Source organism: Monodon monoceros, unplaced genomic scaffold (assembly GCF_005190385.1).
Source record: "Monodon monoceros isolate NGI ecotype Baffin Bay Population unplaced genomic scaffold, NGI_Narwhal_1 Super_Scaffold_14, whole genome shotgun sequence".
NCBI classification, from domain to species: Eukaryota; Metazoa; Chordata; class Mammalia; order Artiodactyla; family Monodontidae; genus Monodon; species Monodon monoceros.
Genome location: NW_021703770.1, coordinates 13528004 through 13548226, shown reverse-complemented (window position 1 = coordinate 13548226; position 20223 = coordinate 13528004). Strand labels below are relative to the sequence as shown.

Genomic DNA, 20223 nt, shown 5'->3' with positions numbered 1-20223 from the left:
CACAAGAAATCAGCATCTACTTTTTTTTCAAGTAAGGAAAGGGGCAGACTGAGAAAGGAACCCAGGGAAGGGTGCAGAGGTCTTTCTGCCTGCAATACCCCTTCACACACTCAGTCTACGGTCACCCGCCACGGATGGGCATTAGGAACACAGAAACGGCCTGTGTCTCTTCTGGCCCATTTTACCCCTTTGTGCAGCAAAGAGATCAGAATTCTTCTAAAGCAATCTTTTGCTAGAAAACAAAGGGAAAAACAAATGAAACAGCAAGCAAATTTAGTGAACTTTATGATACTAATTTTAAAAGCAAACTGAAGATTAACTTGGAGGCTCAGTTTATGAAGCCTTCCCGTGTCCCTGTCTCAACCCTAACAGGAATGGATGCTAAATCGTTCTTCCATGCTCTGAGGCCAACTCCAGGTGATGGATGCTGCTGCTTCTTAGAACCTACCTCTTCCTGACGTGGGTCAGTCTTTGAGGCCCCGAGTCATAGTGTACATCAAAGATCTATATTCAGCTTTGGACCCAGGTGAGCCCTGGGCTTTACAATATCCTGCACTGGCTCAGCCACTAATTTCTTCCTTTTTACGTGAGTCTCTTGTGACTTATAGCTCTTGGCCCTTTCCTTTCTGACATGTGGTTTGCCTGAAGTGTACTCCCCAGCCAGTTATTAAAGCTGCTTTCTATCCTCTGATGAATAGGGTGCTTCGCCTTAGTCAAGTTTGGTGAAGGGGCTCAGGATGTCAGCCCAAAATATGCTGCTTTGTCATATTGGTTATTTTGAGCTGAAGGCACTTAAGAAACAGCAAATGCAGGAAAGGATCCCTAATCTCTCCTTTTCTACCTAAAATAGGTCATAAAATTTCCCATGAGAAAGGTACTCTCCCTGTACCAGGAAGAGAAGAACATTCTTATCACCAGAGACTGGGAGTCAAGTCGAAATGGATCTGTACAGCCAAACCCAAAATAACTCCTATCTTCCATTAGTTTCCCCATTTTTTCCTAGTCACTGTCCCACAATTTGCATAACTCAAGTCCCTTTGTCTTATCACATCCCCACTTGGCCTTTCAGTAAGCTTTCTGGTCTAAAAGCTTCTTTGGGTCTTCATTTTCCTTTTGAAAACTCCCATGTATGTGAAAAAAAAAAAAAAAGTATGCTTTTCTCCTGTTAATCTGCCTTACGTCAGTTTTATTCTTAGGCCCAGCCACAGAACCTAAGAGGGTAGGAGGAAGTTTTTCCTCCCCTATGCAGGCAAGTAGCTTCTTTTTCTGGACACTGTGATTCACTTCTGTCTCCTCTCTCCTACCCTGGGTGGCCTCTGGGCCTCTCACTCCCCACCCACCGACTCCCCAGAAAACACCAACAGAGTGATTAAGACAATTAACAAGTCAACATAGAGGCGTCAAAGAAAAGTTCAAATTGATCATCAAAAAATATTCAATCTGTGAGCAACTTCCAAGAAATACAATAAAATGGGGAACTGCAGTTTTGGAAAGAGAATGGGCTTTGGAATCAGAATTCTTGGAATTATGACTCATCAGCTGAATGATTTGGGGGCAAATGAGTAGCCTCTGAGCCTCAGTTTCCTCACTAATAGGGAGGGTGGGCATAAAATTTCTCCTTTCAGGAGTGAAATATGGCTCAAATTGGAAAATGAATGCGAAAGTATCTTACAAATTAAAAGCCTTATAAAATGTAATTATTATTATTATTATTACTGGGCACAGTATAAATTCTGTAACATGCGAACAACAAATGGAATTTCAGTCAACATTAGCTATACTGTCATACTACCTTAAGTGGTTAACACTCCCAATCAAGACCTCATTATTAAATAGCCAAATGTAAGTCAGTTTGGTTATGATTCAGGACTCAACCACAAAAATAAACCAGTCAAAATCCTATTTATTTAACTTGTTCGAAATGTTCTGATATATAAGGGACAGTATCTTTTAAATTCAAAAATTCCTATCAGATGTATGGCTACTGTCAGTAAACTAAAAAAATTAAATCCTGTACAAACATCGACTTCTAGCTTGAAAAACTAAGTACATGAGAGGTAAGGGTGAGAGAGCACGACAGGAAGAAAAAAAGGCAAAGCAGAAAATCACTAACTCTGATTGGGGGGGGGAATACTGAGGGATTCATACATTTAGTGGCATGCCATCTTATAAGGATAAGTAATGTTTCTTTTCCATTAATTTTCTCCTTAATTAGTTGGCTTTAAAAGCATTACTGCTAAAAACTGTTGCCAGTATTAATGAGTTTTATTTTTCAAAACAATAAAAGAGTGGAAAACTGTTTGTAACCAAAAGAAAAATACATCTCCAAACTGATGCCTCACTGGTCTCAATAAATCATGTCATACCACTGTCACCATGATCTAGGGATACAAAGGGACAGCAAGTAGAGAATTTACGATTGTTTTAGCCTTTAGATATAACTTCAGGTTTACAGGAAATAAAAGCGATTAGAGAACAAGCTAACCACCACTACATGGCAGACCAAGTTGCTTCTGCAAGGCAGTGCCATGAAGAAATGCGCTAGATCAAGGGGTTGGCAAGCTACGGCCTGCGTGCCATTGTCTATTTTTGTTTGCCCCTAAGGTAAGAATCGTTTAAAAGTTGAAAAAAAAAAGTCAAAAGAATAGCTCTTATGACATGTAAAAATTATAAGAAACTAAGGTTTCACAGTGTTCATAAAGTTTTATTGGAACATGGCCACACCCATTTGTTTATACAGTATCTATCTATGGCTGTTTTTGAGTTACAGGTCAGAGCTGAGTAGTTGCAACAGATGTATGGCCTGCAAAATAAAAAAATATATACCATATGACCCTTTAAGGGAAAGCTGGCCAATTTCTGTGCTAGATTCAAAATCTGAAGGACACTCAAATACATGGCTCCAGATTGGATATTGTTTTGGACAAGACCACCTTGTAAAAGAGGCTCCAGAGAGATCCTTTGCCCCTTCTTCCATGTGAGGACACAGTAAGAGGGCACCAGCCACGAACCAGGAAGAGGGTCCTCACCAGAACGTAATCATGCCAGCACTCTGATCTTAGATTTCCCAGCCTCCAGAACTGTGAGAAGTAAATTTCTGTTGTTTATAAGCTACCCAGTCTGTGCTATTTTGTTACAACAGCTCAAAACGGACTAAGACAATCTACGGCATCACCTTCTCTCTCAATCTGTATATACCAAGTAGGTGGATTTTATCTCCTAAGCTCTCAATCCGTGCACTTTTTTCCATCTCCACTACCACCATAACACCTGAAGCAACCAACTCCAGCTTGGATGCTACTCTGACCCCCTTTCATTCTGTTCTCCACCTGACTGAAGGTTTCTTTTCATTCATAAATCAGATCATGGTACTCTTACCTGTCACTCCTGATACACCCTTAACATGGTAGGATCTTAGCTCTGCAAACCTCTAGCTGATTCTGTACAATTCTCCCTCCTCCCTCAACCCCTTCCCCATTTCTCTCTGCTCCAGACCCGCTGGTCTTCTTTCAGTTTCTCAAAAGTGCTATGCACCCTCCTGCCACAGAATGTTTGCACAGGCTGTTGTATTTGGAACCTTCCCCCTGCCTTTCTTTGCTTACTTAACTCTTAATCTTTCAGAGCTCAGTCCAAGTGACACTTCCTCAAGGAAGCCTTTTCAGACCTCCCAGTCTAAGTTCTGTTCCTCGTCAAATGCCCAGAGAACCATATTCCTTTTCTTCAGTGCCCTCTTCTCTGTCACTGTGGTAAAGTCATTAGTGCACTTAAGAGGCTGTCTCCACCACTAGACTGTAACCTAGTTTCTACCCACCACTGAGTCCTAGCATTTAGCACATCAGGTGGCACACAGCAAAGATTCAGTAAATATTTGTAGAATGAATGAATGAATGAATGACCAAGTTCCAGTCCCTAGCGAGATGGGATTTGTAAGAGATGGCCAGCAGCCCCAATCAGCCTGCTTCTAGGGACACAGGGCAGGATCAGAACCCCGTTAAAATAACACAACTACTGATAAATCTTAGATACCTAACAGCCCCCAGCTGGTTGGCCCCAAGGGGTAGTTGCTACTAATTACTGCCAGCTGCTCACTGGCTCATTTGGTGGGAGGGAGTGCAGAGGCTACTAGATAGGAATCACTTTAAACCTATGCTTCTCAAACGAGGGGTATTCCAGAGTATGTTAACACCCTGAGATTCCCTGGAGTATCAATTTTACTTTGGAAGATTTAGGGGATAAAATATCTTTTAATTTTAAAAGGGCACTATGTTATTTCAAAGTTAAACACAAGACATCCAAAGAAATGTTGTAAATGCGTCCAAATTTACACATCACTGCTGCCACCCCATCACCCCTGGGGTATACTCCACTCTATGTCCTTAAGTGACCTTTGGTGGGTGAGTTTCAGAGCATGAACCAGCCAGCATTGAAAAGGGAGCTTCCACTCCATCCCAAGTTCTATCACTTTGCAATGATTAAGCATAGATTCTTATTGCTTTCAGACTGAGGATATAGTCATCTGTGGTATGATACCCAATGTCACAGAAATTAGTCTCAAGTATAACCGAGGACAACGTTGAAGTGTCCTCTAGGAGGGAGCAATGTTTCCCATAAAACACAAATACATCTGCTTCCCGCCCTCCTTCCCCACATTATAAAAACACTGGTTATAGTTGTAAGGGGCAGCCATTGGTTACATAATTTGAGAAGGGGGAAATTTAGGATTACAACCTGGTGATAGTCAGCTGTCCTAAATCAAAATCTAAGGCTGCTCTTATTAACACTGGTTTTTCTATTACTATTATTAAATTAAAAAAATTTTGGCCATGCTAGGCGTCTTGTGGGATTTCAGTTGCCCGACCAGGGACTGAACCCAGGCAATGGCAATAAAATCCCCGAATCGCAACCACTAGACCACCAGGAAACTTCCTCCACTGGTTTAATTCTTCATGCAACTGTTCCATGGAAAGCTTGTTCATGGACCAATCGTCCATGGGCCTGATATGTTGTTTTCCAAAGTACTGCTCATGACTATTTTGGGCAGAGATTTGAGTAGTGGGTCATAGGCAGAGCTTTTTAAATGGCATGGAATAAATATTAACTATCAGTAAGTCACAAAACAAAGACAGAATGTATAGTATGATTCCACTTTTGTTGTAAAAAACACATCGAATATGTTTGCATATTTTTATGATTCTGTATAAATTTTAAAATATGGGAAGGATATAAACTTTAGACACCAGTTACCTCAGGAGATTGGAAATGAAGGAGAGCATACAAAAAAAAATTGTTCCAATTAAGCCCACCTTCTTTAAGAAGTCTTTTTTAGCTTATCTGGTTGAGATTCCTTTATAAATTTTCTTACAAACTTAGTACTAAAATAACACATCTTGTTTTATCCACTCATTCATACTTCCATTGAACAGTCACTGTACTAAGCCCCTGGGAAACAAAGATAAATACCACCAAGTACCTGCCTTAAAAGAGTGTGGTCTAGTGGGAAAGGCACATACATATTTTAATTATAAAATAACGGGGTAAAGTAAAGGGTAGAGTTATGCAGTCTTAAAGAACAGGTAAAAATCAAACAGGCAAGAGGAGATTAGAGGCAGAGGGGACATTACGACCCCAAACTGCCACTCTAAAACCCTATCATAGGCAAGAAACAGCACCTCCAAGTGTTTACAGAGCATAAAAAGGATGAGGCCGGAAAAGCAGGCAGGACCACACCACAGAATGTATGCTATGTTAAGGCACTTCAACTGTCCTGAGGACAGTGACTGAAAGATTTGAAGCACAAGAAAAATGTAGCTGACTTGGTTTTTATAAAGACCACTCTGGAGGCTACACAGAGCATGGATTTAAGGAGACAAAACCTGAGGCAGGGATTTAGTTTTTTTATTACAATACAAACACAAACCTTTAAAAGAAAAAAATAATTGTCTTTTGTGGGGTGTTTCAAGGCTCTTACCCCATCTCCCCCATCAATTATATCACAGATTGCAATAAACAGGCTGAGAGACACCACACCTGGATAGTGTCTAAACCTCTGATGACCTTCCCATCCCCCAACCCCACCCCAGGCTCTCCCACAGCATTTTTAAAAACCTCTTTTGTGGCACTTTAACAATGTGCTACTTAAACATTCTCCCCTGCATTTGCTTTGACTGTACATACCTCTCCAGTCTGAAAACTAACTGCACCACTAGATTCTTTATAACTCCACATACTTAGTACAATGTCTCAGTAAAAAATATTGCCTAAAGTAACTGTTCTAAGTTTATAATCCTAAGCTCTCTCCTGAGTGCCAGGCATTTCCAATTGCCCAGTAAATGTCTCCACCTGGATGTCCTGTAAGCATCTCAAATTTAACCTAATCCAAATGGATCTCGTTACATCTCCCACGCACTGCCAAACTACCCATGCTTCCATTTCATGTTTAGGTAGGTATTTATCCCAACACCGAGTCATCTCTGACTGTTCACTCTTCCTTACCTGCCATAAACACTCAGCTGCTAAATGCTGCATATGTACCTCTCTTCCATTTCTCTCTCCCTTTTCCAGTGCCCTTGTTCAAGCTCTGAAATGCTTCCCTGTCTCTCCCTATGACCCACCAAACCTACACAACAGCTGTCTACCTTACTAAAGCAGAGACGTGATCACTGTCGTTTTCCACCTTCAGGTAGCTGGAAACTTCACAAAGACAAGGATCATGTCCATCTTCACCCACTGCTGTATCCCATAGCTCAAGGCTCCCAATATGTAACTGGCATTCAATGATTTACTTAATGCTCCTTGTCAAAAGCCTTCAGTGAAGCTCTACTCTATACACAGAAAATTAAACTCAGCCAACACATTCGAGTTCCAAGTCACCCTTCCAATCCTAGCTCTTACAACCTCCCCCAGGCTTTCCTAAGTCTGGTACTAAATATGCTTATTCCTTTAGTTCCTGTCGAATTCCCCATCTCTTGTTCTACCGATGCCAAATAGATTATTGTACTTGCCAAGTATAAAACTTGTTTCTCTTCCCACTGTGTGTGTCCTCCAGTTCCCCCACCAGATGGTGATGCCAGCAGAGCAGGGGCCGTGTCTGTGTTCCTAGGCCAGTGCCTGGCCCACTAGAGGCGCCCAGTAACTGTGATATGAACTGTGATATGAATTAGTGAGTCAACGAGTCCCTCGAAGCCATCTTCCTCTCCGCCAAAGAAACGGGAAACCGCGGGGAGGTGCGCGTGGGATGGAGGAGAACATAGTGACAGGCCTTTCGTTTGCTTTTTAGTAGTTTTATTTCCTTTTTTTTTATTGAACACAACACATATGTTGGAAAAAGCATAAACCGTAACTGCGCAGCTCGTGAATTTTCACAAAGAAGCACACCCGTGAAGCCCGCACCCATACTGAGATCCAGAACGTTACCGATACCCAGAGGCCTCCCCTCACCCTCCTCCACAGAGTGCACTTTCAACCCTCAAAAAGCCGGAAAGCGGGCTTCCCTGGTGGCGCAGTGGTTGAGAGTCCGCCTGCCTTTGCAGGGGACAAGGGTTCATGCCCCGGTCCGGGAAGAATCCCCACATGCAGTGGAGCGGCTGGGCCCGTGAGCCATGGCCGCTGAGCCTGCGCGTCCGGAGCCTGTGCTCCGCAACGGGAGAGGCCACAACAGTGAGAGGCCCGCGTACCGCAAAAAAAAAAAAAAAAAAGCCGGAGAGCTCACGTCCTGGGCCCTGTGGCCGTGGTGCGCGAGGCCCGGGAACCGAAAGAAAGGCCCCAAACCCGGGGAAAGTCTTACCTACGAATTTGAAGCGACTCATGACTGCGGCCCCAGCTCCTTCCTCACGGAAGCGGAAGCGGCCCTCCGTCGCCCCGCCCGCCGGAAGCCCCGCCCACTCACCGCCGACGTCCGGTTTCCCGGCGTACCCCGCGGCCGCTGAAGGTGAAATAGCAGTCATGGCGCTTTCGGTGCCGGCTGCTTACCTGACCCACCAGCAGAAGGTGCTGCGGCTTTATAAGCGGGCGCTGCGCCACCTGGAGTCGTGGTGCATCCACAGGTGGGCGAGGGGGACCCAGGGCGCGGGGAGGTGACCCCGGGGGCCGCCACAGAGGCTGAGAGGCTCTGGGGACCGAGCGGCTCAAGGACTTCTGGGACGGGGTGGGAAGGCGGCCCCTTGCCCCGCGGAGCCCTCCCCTAGACCCGGGTTCGAATGCAGGTTTCGTCGCCCACATCTGGGACACTTTGAAGACTTGTTTATCTGGCCCGGGCCTCAGTTTTCTAATCAGGAAAACGGACGCGGGACCCAGCGCAGAGGGTTGCATGACGATTAAGAGAAAGGAAGTGCCAAACATGGAAATGGTCATACCTCCAGCGCTCACTAAATAATAGCTTCCTTCGTGACTTTCTCGTTCCTGGTACTGGCAGTAATAATAAATGCGTTATTTTCTTTAGTTCTCACAACTCTGGGTGTTAGGGGTTATTTAGCCTTATTTTATAGATGAGAAAATAAGAGGCAAGAGACTGACTTGCTCAAGGCCCAGCAGCTGGTAAGTGGCCGAGCCAGGATTACAACTCAGGTGTCTTAACTCCAAAACATCATCATCACCCCTCCCATCAGCTTTTCTCTTTTTAGCTTCATTCAGTCCTTTTCATTAGCTTCACATCCCACCGAATTCTTTACCTCCCACATAATTCTCTTCTTCTTTCCTCCCTCTGTCCATCTGGGACTAGTCTTAGAACACAGTCTTAAAACATATAGGTTTTCGTGATCTAGATGCAATGCATGGTGGGGTGACAACCCAAGATGTATGAATGCCAGGCCTCCATGCCCTTAGCAGAATCCTAAAACCTAGTGTCAGGAGAAGGGCTTCTGAGAAAAACCTCTAAACAATGGGAAACTGAGTACGTCTGGAAGAGTTGTGGAGAGGATCCTGGAAGCCCAGATTGTATATTCGGGATTATTGTAAAGTCATTGACCTACTTCTCTTTGCTAGGCAGGAAGATGGCCAGGTTCAAGGCTGTAGGGTTAGTTACTTCCCTAATTCTTTTATTCATCTGAAAATTTGCAATTCAGGTTCTGTGGTGGCTGACAAAAGTTAATAAGGCTTCTTTCTCAGCTGTAGCAATTTATGGATTAATGAGGAAGATGGACATATAAACAAACAGATAACATAGAGAATCTTTCATAAGGATGAAGGAAGTCAAGCCATCAGGCATTCAGGTATTGCTGAACTACATCTGAGAATATTAGCATTATCTTGGAGGAAAGGATAAAAGTAGTTACTGTGATAACACTGACTCGTCATTTCTTTAAATCTCACTGACATCTTTTCTCAGTGCTTGCCTGAATTTTTTCCTTCCATTTGTCCTCATAGCGCTATTTGTTCTGTGTGGGTCCATCCTAGGCCCTTGGTCATTGCTGTGTATACTTTGGGCAGCTTCATCTAACGCTGGGACTTGAGTTACCACCTGTGCTCACTTGTCTGTAGAGCTGTATTTCCAGCTGTTTGCTAGATTACCTACAGTTCTCTAAAACTGAATGTATTTTTCTTTTCACTACCTCATTTTGATTCTCTTCCCAAATTCCCTGCCTCAGCTAATGGCATTACTAGTAATACAGTCACTCAGCTTTAAGTCTTAGCATTATTTTCAAGTACTCCCTACTTACCCCTCTGCCAACAACATACATACTTGTATGCTGTTGGACACTGATTTTTGTATATTCTCTCCCCAGTGTAATAATATTCGTAGCTTACGTTGGGCACCAAGGATGTACCAAGCACTGTCTGAAGTGTGCTGATATGTTTTAGCTTATTCAATCTTTAGGACAACCCTAAGATATAGGTACTGTTATTAACTCTTTTATGGAGGAGGAACCCATGGCCTAAAGACTTTAAATAATTTACCCTAGGTTACACAGCTAGGAACTGCAGAGCTGAAACAGTCTTAAGCTATCTGACTCCATAGCCTACTCCTGTAACTTTGTAGTCTAAATGTTTTTCTCTTGTCACCATCCATCACTGTTGCCTGCTTCAAGCCCTTGTCATCTGTGGCCTGGATTATCAAAGCCCCATTACTACTGAGCCATAAAAAAGAATGAAATAATGCCACTTGCAGCAACATGGATGGACCTAGAGATTATATATTAAGTGAAGTAAGTCAAATGGAAAGATAAATATCACATATATGTGGAATCTAAAATAAGGTACAAATGAACTTAATTACAAAACAGAAACAGACTCACAGACAAAGAAAAATTTGTGGTTACCAAAGGGGAAATTGGGGGGAGGGATTAATTAGGAGTTTGGGATTAGTAGATACAGACTACTGTATATAAACTAAACAACAGGGTCCTGCTGTATAGCACAGGGAACTATATTTAATATCTTGTGATAAACTATAATGGAAAAGTATATATATGTATGTATAACGAAATCACTTTGCTGTACACCAGAAACTAACACAACATTGTAAATCAACTACAATAAAAAATAAAAAAAAATTTTAAAGCCCCGTAAATGATCTCTGCCCATGGTTTCTTCTAGAACCTGACCGAAACTTGCCTAAGGTCAGGCAGCTAGTGTCAGAGTCAGAATTGAAACCCAGGTCTGTCTGATTTGAGCAACACTCTTTGCACCATGTATCAGTAATACGTGCCTTCTACATCTTTGTGTCTCCAGAATTTAGCACAGTGCCTAGCACAAGGTAGGAGGAAATGCAGTAAGTTGTCATTGAATGAATGTTGAATGATCCTACAGAGGCGATAGAGGAGACAGGGGAAAGGGGTTAGGTTGTATTTATCAGTAATACAGTAGCTTTTTGTTGCTGGTGTTTGGGGTCTGCCAGGGAAGCCGTCGTAATGATGCGGCTGCTCCATTGACAGGGTCCAGGGAGGGGCTGGGAAGTCATGCTACTCACCTGAAAGGTGTTAGTGGAAGTACTGCCTCTTGTCAGACAGAAATACTGCCTGATTGAGTAGATACCATTTCTAATCTCCAAAATCATTTTGGTTTAAGGGACAAGTACCGGTACTTTGCTTGTTTGATGAGAGCTCGGTTTGATGAACATAAGAATGAAAAGGACATGGTGAAGGCCACCCAGCTGCTGAGGGAGGCAGAGGAAGAGTTCTGGCACTGTCAGCATCCTCAGCCATACATCTTCCCTGAGTCTCCTGGGGGTACCTCCTATGAGAGATACGAGTGCTACAAGGTAGGTGAGGACCAGCGGTGTCTCAAATCCCGAACCTCAGCCTTGGAAACCACTTGCCCTTTTAGGGGCAGCTAGGACATTTCTTTCCTGACAGTTACACTTTTTTTTTTTTCAGTGTCAGTTTTCTCTCTCCCAGATGCCATCACGACTTTTCTTTCCCAATTCAGTGCCAAGGTGTTGCAGTAAACTTTCCGGCAAAGCAAAGTGCTAAAGGAATTGGTAAATAACTCATTTTTGGACCTTAAAGTTAACCAATTTCAATTGGTGCTTAGTATTCTAAGTGATATTTCCAAACAACATACAGCCACGTTGGATCTTTAGAGAACTCAGGTAGGGGAGGAATGATGCCAGTTCTCTTTGGACTGACCTTGCTGTTTTTCATCCCTAGGCTGTTTCACTCTAAGGCATTCTCCTTTTTCTCGGTCCTCTGCTGTTTTGCTTAGTGTCAGAAACAGTCTGATACTTGGAATGGTTATAAAAATGCACCTTGATTTTTGTCTTCTGTCTCTTGAGCAGGCCCTACCCTTGACATGTAAATGTGTCCTGTGGAAAGACGCCGTGATTTCCTCTCCTGACAGGTTCCCGAGTGGTGCTTAGATAACTGGCATCCTTCCGAGAAGGCAATGTATCCTGATTACTTTGCCAAGAGAGAGCAGTGGAAGAAACTGCGGAGAGAAAGCTGGGAGCGAGAGGTGAGTCTTGCCTGTGTTTTACCATGTAGTTTGGCCCACATGGTCAACACCTGGAAGGAGCTGAGGTTTGGTTCCCCACGTGCAGAGGTCCAGATTCCAGCTCCGACAGTTACTCTGGACCCTTGCCTCTCAGATATACATTCTCTTTCAAGTGTGTTAAATGTAACGTTTACAGCCATCTTAGAAATAGGTTAAAATGTGTTCCCTGGTCTTTGGGCTTTTTGTTCTCTGATTTTGCTTCTTCCCTCCTTCCCCTCCATAGTCCTCTGCCTGACCTTGCTCTACCCTACAGTCCCTTAACCTTCTCCACCAGCACCTTGGGTATTTTTCCACTCATGATGTCTGATTTATATTTTAAAAAAGTCAATCTTGCTGTAGTGTGAAAAATATATTGGAGAGGGCAAGTGGAGAATTGGCGAGACCAGTTTGGGGTTATTGCAGTAGATTAGTCCAAAGATTATGGCAACTAGCACTAGGGTGGATGCAGTGGATATGGAAGGAAGTAAATTCAGGATATTGTCTGCAGGGTTGTGAAGAGGGATTGGATGGGGGGTGGGGGTGGTGGGTAGTGAAGGACAGGGAAGAATCAAGAATGATTTCCAGGTTTTAATCTTCAACATCTGGAGGATGGTTGTGGTGTTTATTGAGATAGGGAAGAGGGGAAAAAACAGATATCAAAGGGACAATCAAGTGTTCAGTTTTAAATGTTAAATTTACGAATGTTAAATTTGAGAATCCTGTGAGACATCAGGTGCGGGTGTCAGAGGGTGACTTTGGATGTACGAATCTGGAACTCAACTCAGAGGAGAGATTTGAGCTCAAAATAGAAATGTGGGAGTTATCAGTTGTTTTAAAAGCCACAGAATGAGGGTCTCTTCTGGGTGCCCTCTCCCCCGTAAAGGAAGTGGAGGGAAAGCCACAGAAATGTTTGAGATCCTTAGATCCAAGAGAATGGCTTCAGGAATGGCCGGGGGACTTCCCTGGCAGCCCAGTGGTTAAGACTCTGCACTTCCACTGCAGGGGACATGGGTTCGATCCCTGGTGGGGGAACTAAGATCCCACATGCTGTGCCACATGGCCAAAAAAAAAAAAAATAAACAAGAATGCCTGGGGCCAAGTCATCTTTGATTTGATGGAATAGAGTGAGTACTAGAAATAACATCAAAGGTTTTGGCTACAGGAAGGGCATTAGTGACCTTGATTAGAGCCATTTCTATCACACGAAGACTGATCAGAAGGTGAGGAAGAGTAAACAGGAGGGAGTGATGACTCTTGAGAAGATTTCCTGAGGAGAATGAAGAAATGGGGCAGTAACTGGAGGCCGGGGGATTACTTTCTTTTAAGATAAATGATGCGTATATGCTGATTAGATCTGGGGTGAGGGAGAAATTGGTAGTGCTGAAGAGAGGTGGAATAGGTATAGAAGGAAAGTTTTTGAGAAGAGGGGTGGGATCCCAAGCATGTGTGGGGGCCTTTGGAAGGAGAAGGGATTCTTCCTCCATTCTAATTGGACAAAAGATGTGTATAAATACATTTGGGTTAGAAGTTTTGATGATGGGGAAATGACAGACTTCGATGTGATGGCTTCTCTTTTTTAAGTGAAGTCAGGAAAAGCCAGGAAGTGGGCAAAGCATGTTTGGAGAATGTGGAAAAGGTGTGATAATCGTGGGCAGAGGATGAGCTTGCTGGAGAATAGTAGTAAGATTGCCACGTGGTGGTGAAGGCCCATGTGAAGTTGGGAATAATTAACATGTTGTGACACCAGTTTGTTCCAGTATTTTGTTTTCTTTTTAGCAATACTGAGCTGTATGGTTGCAGGTTTGAAGGTAGACGGTGTGGTTGTCCACTGTCAAGAGTGACGAGGAACTTATTTGAGAGGGAGTGATTGTCGTGATGGAATCTAGCTGGATAAAGGAGGGGAGTAGACAGGGAGGCTGATGCAGAAAGAAGGGCAAGTTGGGTGTGAGGACCTGTGAACTGGCAGCATCTGTGAGTTTCAAGAATTATTTTCAGGGGGCATTTAAGCAAATGAGCTGGAAGGGGACACTGGTTGGATAGTGGGTTACTTAGATTCATGATTTTGTGACCAAGGAGGGCAGTGTTTTCTAAGAAGTATGTCAGCATTTGGGAACTCAAGGCATATTGATTCATGGAGAGCAGCAGATTCATCCTGCAGTTGGTCACTGTGATAACCACTTCTCCCCAAAACATTCCTTCTTTACCAGTTCCGTCTCTTTGACATCATTAAACAGCACATGTGCTTGAGGCTCAGATTAGCCACAATCCAGAGTTGGTTTTTTTGGAGGGAGCTTCAAAAAATCATGGATCTGGAAAGTGGGTGTCTTAGGTCTCCTCCTCTATTAGGACAGTGATGGTCTCGGAGATCGCTGGAAAAGGGGTAGCTGGGCAGTGGGGGCAGAACTGAGCACACTTGTACCTGTGATTTCATGTTATTTCTTGTCCTCATTGCTATTTGGGGGGCTTTTAAATTAACATCCCTAATGTATTCAAATTGAAGCTTCTTAATAGTGCTTTTGGAGACCTCTTAGCTGAGACACAAAAATAAACATTTTGGGGGGGAAAGAGGTGGGGGAACCATAACAAGGGGGAATTGGAATGGTAATTGTCAGGGTTTTGCTTAATGAGTAAGAGGTGGGGTAGGAGGGTTTGTTCTCAGCATTGCTGTTTTAAGAATGGGAAAACATTTAAGGAGAACAGCTTTTGTGTCCGAGTTAAAATGTGGGCATAAAGATAATGCAGTTATAGAGTCCCTCCCATCAAGCCTCTAAAGATAGCCTCATCCACCGGAGGGCAGAGAGTAGAAGCAAGAAGAACTACAGTCCTGCAGCCTGTGGAACAAAAACCACATTTACAGAAAGATGACAAGATGAAAAGGCAGAGGGCTCTGTACCAGATGAAGGAACAAGATAAAACCCCAGAAAAACAACTAAATGAAGTGGAGATAGGCAACCTTCCAGAAAAAGAATTCAGAATAATGATAGTGAAGATGATACAGGACCTTGGGAAAACAGTGGAGGCAAAGATCGAGAAGATGCAAGAAATGTTTAACAATGACCTAGAAGAATTAAAGAACAAACAGAGATGAACAATACAATAACTGAAATGAAAACTGCACTAGAAGGAATCAGTAGCAGAATAACTGAGGCAGAAGAACGGATAAGGGACCTGGAAGACAAAATGGTGGGATTCAGTGCTGTGGAACAGAAGAAAGAAAAAAGAATGAAAAGAAATGAAGACAGCCTAAGAGACCTCTGGGACAACATTAAATGCAACAACGTTCGCATTATAGGGGTCCCAGAAGGAGAAGAGAGAGAGAAGGGACCAGAGAAAATATTTGAAGAGATTATAGTCGAAAACTTCTGTAACATGGGAAAGGAAATAGCCACCCAAGTCCAGGAAGTACAGCGAGTCCCATACAGGATAAACGCAAGGAGAAACACGCCAAGACACATAGTAATCAAATTGGCAAAAATTAAAGACAAAGAAAAATTATTGAAAGCAGCAAGGGAAAAACGAAAAATAACATGCAAGGGAACTCCCATAAGGTTAACAGCTGATTTCTCAGCAGAAACTCTACAAGCCAGAAGGGAGTGGCATGATATACTTAAAGTGATGAAAGGGAAGAACCTACAACCAAGATTACTCTGCCCGGCAAGGCTCTCATTCAGATTCGATGGAGAAATCAAAAGCTTTACAGACAAACAAAAGCTAAGAGACTTCAGCACCACCAAACCAGCTCTACAACACATGCTAAAGGAACTTCTCTAAGAGAAGAAAAGGATCTACAAAAACAAACCCCAAACAATTAAGAAAATGGTCATAGGAACATACATATTGATAATTACCTTAAACGTGAATGGATTAAATGCTCCAACCAAAAGACACAGGCTTGCTGAATGGATACAAAAACAAGACCCACATATATGCTGTCTACAGGAGATCCACTTCAGACCTAGGGACACATACAGACTGAAAGTGAAGGGATGGGAAAAGATATTCCATGCAAATGGAAATCAAAAGTAAGCTGGAGTAGCAATACTCATATCAGATAAAATAGACTTTAAAATAAAGAATGTTACAAGAGACAAGGAAGGACACTACATTAAAAAAAAAAAAAAGATAATGCAGGTATATACAAACAACACTTTACAGTAGTGAGGATCAGGGTGTGTCATGTGACACAGTGGAAACAATGCCGACACTTCCCTGTAGCAGAGAGATTGGACAGTCAGTTCAACTCCTTTTCTAATTGTTCCTTCCTTACCCCCCCTTCTAGGTTAAGCAGCTGCAGGAGGAAACCCCGCTTGGTGGTCCCAGAACTGAAGCTTTGCCCCCAGCCCGAAAGGAAGGTGATTTGCCCCCACTGTGGTGGCATGTTGTGACCAGGCCCCGGGAGCAGCCCATGTAGAGAAAGAGAGGAAGATGCCTCACCAGTCCCGCTCGCAAGTGAAATAAGTTACAGGACATACACTCGCCCTAATAAAATAACTCCATATGGTATGGCTGACGTGTGCTTCTGAAGAGTAACGTGATGCCAGGTGACTGGGCCACTGTCTTTTTCTTAGCAGTTGTGCATATAAAGAAAAGTACCTGAAACGTAGTCAGATGTATTCTGTTCTTCCCCATTAAGTCATATTGATAACACATGAAATCGAGGGAAAACTGCAGCAGAACCAGATACAAGGTTTACTCTGAAGATTTAGTTGAACAAACTTGAGTTGAAGGCTTAAACTAGCTATGGTGACTGGAGGGCATAAGAAGCCAAGAAGAGTCACGCCAATACTGAGGACATGAGATACCTTTTCTGTTTTCTAGATTCCACTAATGGAATTTTAGCTCTGATTAAAGGACTACTCTAAGAAGCACGCATTCAGCAAATAAGCATGGAGTTCATGGGGTTCTCAGGAGTGGAGTTTGATGGCATCCAATGTGGATGACACTTTGGTGACACTTATTTTGGAGGCAGTTTTCCAGCTTTGCTCCCTCTACCGTAGCTTGGATTGTCTGCAGACACAAAGGTAAGGGTAGCAGAACTCTAAATGTTTGAAGTTTTTTTTTAAGGGTAAAGCCATTTTTAAAGCTCAACCAAGCCCAGCTAGTTTTAGTTCTTGGTAACTCACTGTTCAGGCAACTAGTGTTCTTAAAATGCACAAAAATGATGTTGTCAGCTTTCTAACTAAGCTCAATCTGGGTCTCAGTCCATTTTCTAACACTTCACTAAGACCTCCACCTGAATTTTAATAAGACTTGAAATGCAGGGCTTTTTTTTTTCTAGTGGTTCTTTATTTATAATGTAGGCTGAAGCAACTGATACAAGGTAAAAGGGAGACACGTTACACAATTGTTATTTATACAAGTTTAGAACAAAAAACTGCACAGGGAGAGGTCAACTCTCAGTACAAACTAGCAACTAAACCACAATAATTTACCTTTAGAAACGATTTATTTTTAGCTGTGACACTGCTTTTACAATATGCAAAAACACAAACAGAACTACCCAAGGCGTTTTGTCACATTCTTTCTACATTGAATTTGGCAACATTTTATATTAAATTTATTCAGATTATACTAACGTTTAAAAACTAAACAAGTGAAAAGCTGTACCAAGGTACAGTTACATCCATTTATTTGAAAGGTTTAAAATATCACTTTTATCTATCGTAATTACCTTGCAGTGATTTCTGCTTTTGCAAAAACCATCTCAAGCATCATATGCACAATGCATCAGCTACTTTTAGTCATCAAGATTGGTGGGCTAAACCACAGGCACTACTGTTGCTTATATTCTGTAAATGGAGCTTGTTTTTCAAAGAAAAAAGTTTAAACAGTTTCTAATAATCATGCCTTTGCTTGAAAGCCGTAACGTAAAATGTTTTTGAGCAATCACAGCAGTGTTAAATGTTAACATAGAGAACACTGACTATACAGGTACGTTTCTTTCACATCCAGTGCAGTTACGTATTAAAGCAGAAGATTGTGTAATTGAAGAGTGGAGCCAACAGAGATCTGCAGGACCCGCCAGGCTCCTATTCCTTGAGAGGTTCGGTCCCAAACAAGCACTTTCAACTGACCCGAAGGGGCTGGCTTTTTAAAACACCATTGCATTCCTCAAACGTGGTCCCTTTAAATCTACACATCTCTGCTGGCTTTAGGGGATGGGCATTATAACAAATTTAACTTTCACTTAGAAAAGACAGAAATCCATTCCAAAAAACACTGCCTAGAATACAAAAAAAAAGGGACAGTATGGTGGTCAGATTCCCAGTGACAGAAATAAATCCTCCTCTCTTCGATGTTTAGTGTGAAGCCAATTAACTGCCATTATTTAAAAGAAGATAAGAAAAACAAGCCCCCAGACTGGTAAACACATTGGCAAGTTGCCAGACTCCAAGCTGGTTACCCTTGTTAAATCCACTCCAGTTTTTCCAAAATATTTGGGCTTTTCAACGCGCCCAGCCTGCTAGGCACGGTTAAGTAAAAGGCATTTGCTATCTCTAAGATTCCCTGCTATCAATCATTTTTAAATGTTTGTTTTCACATTTTTAAAACCGCCTTACCCTTCTGGATGTGTTTGGATTCAGTGAAAGTGGGTATAACTAACAGACAAGTAACTGAAGTGGGGGGGTTCTATGTCTACCCGGTGGCGGCAGCATGCACGGGACTGGAGGTGGGTGCTGTGTGCAGTCAGGAGCGATCGTGGGAGAAAGGAAGTCCTTAAACACCCTGCAGAAACAAACACTGCAACCCAGTGTGGCTTATTCGGATGCATTTACCATGAAGCTACTAGAAATTCAACCTACGAGGCTACTCTTAAATGTAACAGGATCGGCTGTGTTGACAGTGTGCCCCTCCCGCGACCCTCCCCCCAGTCCCAACACAGCCTCTACCATTTCCAGAGTTCCCTCACTCCTAATGTTGCGCATAAGCTGACTCCCGCTTTCCTCATTCCGAAGGTAGTATACTTGAAGAAGGATTTTTACCCCTTACCCATTTTGTTTGTTTGTACATTACAATAACTTGAATTTGTGTCTAAGCCAGACTACTACAGTGCATCTACAAAAGCTTGCAGGAAAGAAAAGAAAAAAAAAAGCTAAGTATAGTTATCCTTTTTTCTGAAATTACTACCTCGTGGTTCCCCTGCCCGACCTCCCCCCCTTATTATGCATTTAAAATTTTACAAAGACTTGTAAAAAATGGAATTTGGCACCTTCAGAAAAATCAAAAGGGAAACTTAAGATTAAAATGTGCAGAAAGAAAACTCAATATTTACAAATTAAAAGATCAAGGTTATGTCAGTTACATATGTTGCTTTTAATTCTTATCTAAAGGTGTCGAGTACTTTCAAAAGAGCTGTGTTCTGAGTTGCCTACAAAATCTTTTGTTTGATTACAGATTGGAATGGATCAAGACAAACTAGGTCTATTAATTAGACAGTTCGTTCCCCACTGGCAGCATTTCTTGTGAGCCTAAGAGAGCCTAAGTGAAGCGCGGGGCTGAGCGGTCGTTTGTCGTGGTCTTCTTCAGTTTCACGCCCCTGCGGATGGCGTTCAGCATGTCTTCTCCTTGCGGGGCATCCCTTGGGCTCAGGTCTGCAGGGTCACTCTCTGGAATCTGGCCTGGGGAGGCAGTGGCACTTGGGGGATCCCTTTCCTGGTCTTCGGCCTCGCTTTCTGGAATTGCTTGTCTGTGCTCCTCGGGGATGCTCGGCTTCGGGCCTGGAAGAGGAGGGTTGACGGAGGCTTGGCCGCTCCACATTGAGGAGGGCATGCTGGTGCCACCCTGGGGGCCCTCACCCATGGACGGCGACTCGGGGCTGTGCTCACCCCGCTCCTCGGGCCCATCTGGAGGGGCTGACAACACCCCAGGGAGGTCTGGGACGGTGGGGGTCTTGACAGGGATCACAGGTGTTTTGATGGGGATGGGACCAGCTCCTATGGTCCCCCGGCGGACAGAAGGCTTGGTGGAAGGGGTCCGTCGGATGGTTGCAACCCCTGGGGTGACCATAGCAGGTCCGAGGGTGGTGGGGAGGCCAGCAGTTGAGGCTGGGCGCTTCGCTTGGAACATCCGTCGGTAGGACTGGCTGATGTCGCTGTTTCTCGGAATGGTGGAGGATTTGTCAAACTCCTGCTGATCTGCCTCCTGGTCACCACTTACAGAGAAATAATCGTAATCTGAAACTGATCATAGGATCCGATTAGAAATCTAATCGCCGAGGCAGTGGCTGTGCTCTTTGATTCTTTTGTGTTGGGAGGACAAAGGGCCCCAGAGGCCAAAGTACTTCACCCGCAATCTCATCCCAAGCCTTCCGGGGTTTCC

At 43.3% G+C, this 20223-nt stretch overlaps 3 protein-coding genes across 13 annotated transcripts in view; 1 reads left to right on the top strand and 2 right to left on the bottom strand.

The window, feature by feature from the left end:
- TATDN1 (TatD DNase domain containing 1) overlaps nt 1–7847 on the bottom strand; it is a 38228-nt gene extending 30381 nt beyond the window's left edge. For 3 of the 5 annotated variants that reach the window (XR_003793569.1, XR_003793570.1, XM_029222983.1), the window contains exon 1: nt 7784–7846. Coding sequence is in view for 1 of the 5 variants with exons in the window: in XM_029222983.1 (XP_029078816.1) it covers nt 7784–7805 (22 nt within the window). In the remaining 4 variants the exon portion in view is untranslated. Of the gene's footprint in view, nt 1–7783 lie in introns of all 5 variants that reach the window. The other 2 variants (XM_029222985.1, XM_029222984.1) reach the window with 2 other exon arrangements.
- Nucleotides 7848–7875: 28 nt separating this feature from the next.
- On the top strand, nt 7876–16638 carry NDUFB9 (NADH:ubiquinone oxidoreductase subunit B9). Its single transcript, XM_029222986.1, has 4 exons — nt 7876–8042; nt 11002–11194; nt 11773–11886; nt 16184–16638. Exons 1-4 carry the CDS (start codon nt 7942–7944, stop codon nt 16313–16315), a joined length of 540 nt encoding a protein of 179 aa, XP_029078819.1. The 5' UTR covers nt 7876–7941; the 3' UTR covers nt 16316–16638.
- Nucleotides 16639–16830: 192 nt separating this feature from the next.
- Nucleotides 16831–20223, bottom strand: part of MTSS1 (MTSS I-BAR domain containing 1) — a 163008-nt gene continuing 159615 nt past the window's right edge. For 4 of the 7 annotated variants that reach the window (XM_029222972.1, XM_029222974.1, XM_029222975.1 and 1 more), the window contains one exon: nt 17155–20084. In XM_029222972.1, coding sequence (XP_029078805.1) covers nt 19384–20084 — 701 coding nt within the window. In that variant the 3' untranslated portion in view covers nt 17155–19383. Of the gene's footprint in view, nt 20085–20223 lie in introns of all 7 variants that reach the window. The other 3 variants (XM_029222970.1, XM_029222977.1, XM_029222971.1) reach the window with 2 other exon arrangements.

Coding starts and splice junctions, on each gene's coding strand:
- NDUFB9 (XM_029222986.1), top strand. CDS start 7,942: ATGGCGCTTTCGGTGCCGGCTGCTTACCTGACCCACCAGCAGAAGGTG. Junction 11,195..11,772: donor AGAGATACGAGTGCTACAAG/GTAGGTGAGGAC, acceptor CTCTCCTGACAG/GTTCCCGAGTGGTGCTTAGA. Junction 11,887..16,183: donor GAGAAAGCTGGGAGCGAGAG/GTGAGTCTTGCC, acceptor CCCCCCTTCTAG/GTTAAGCAGCTGCAGGAGGA.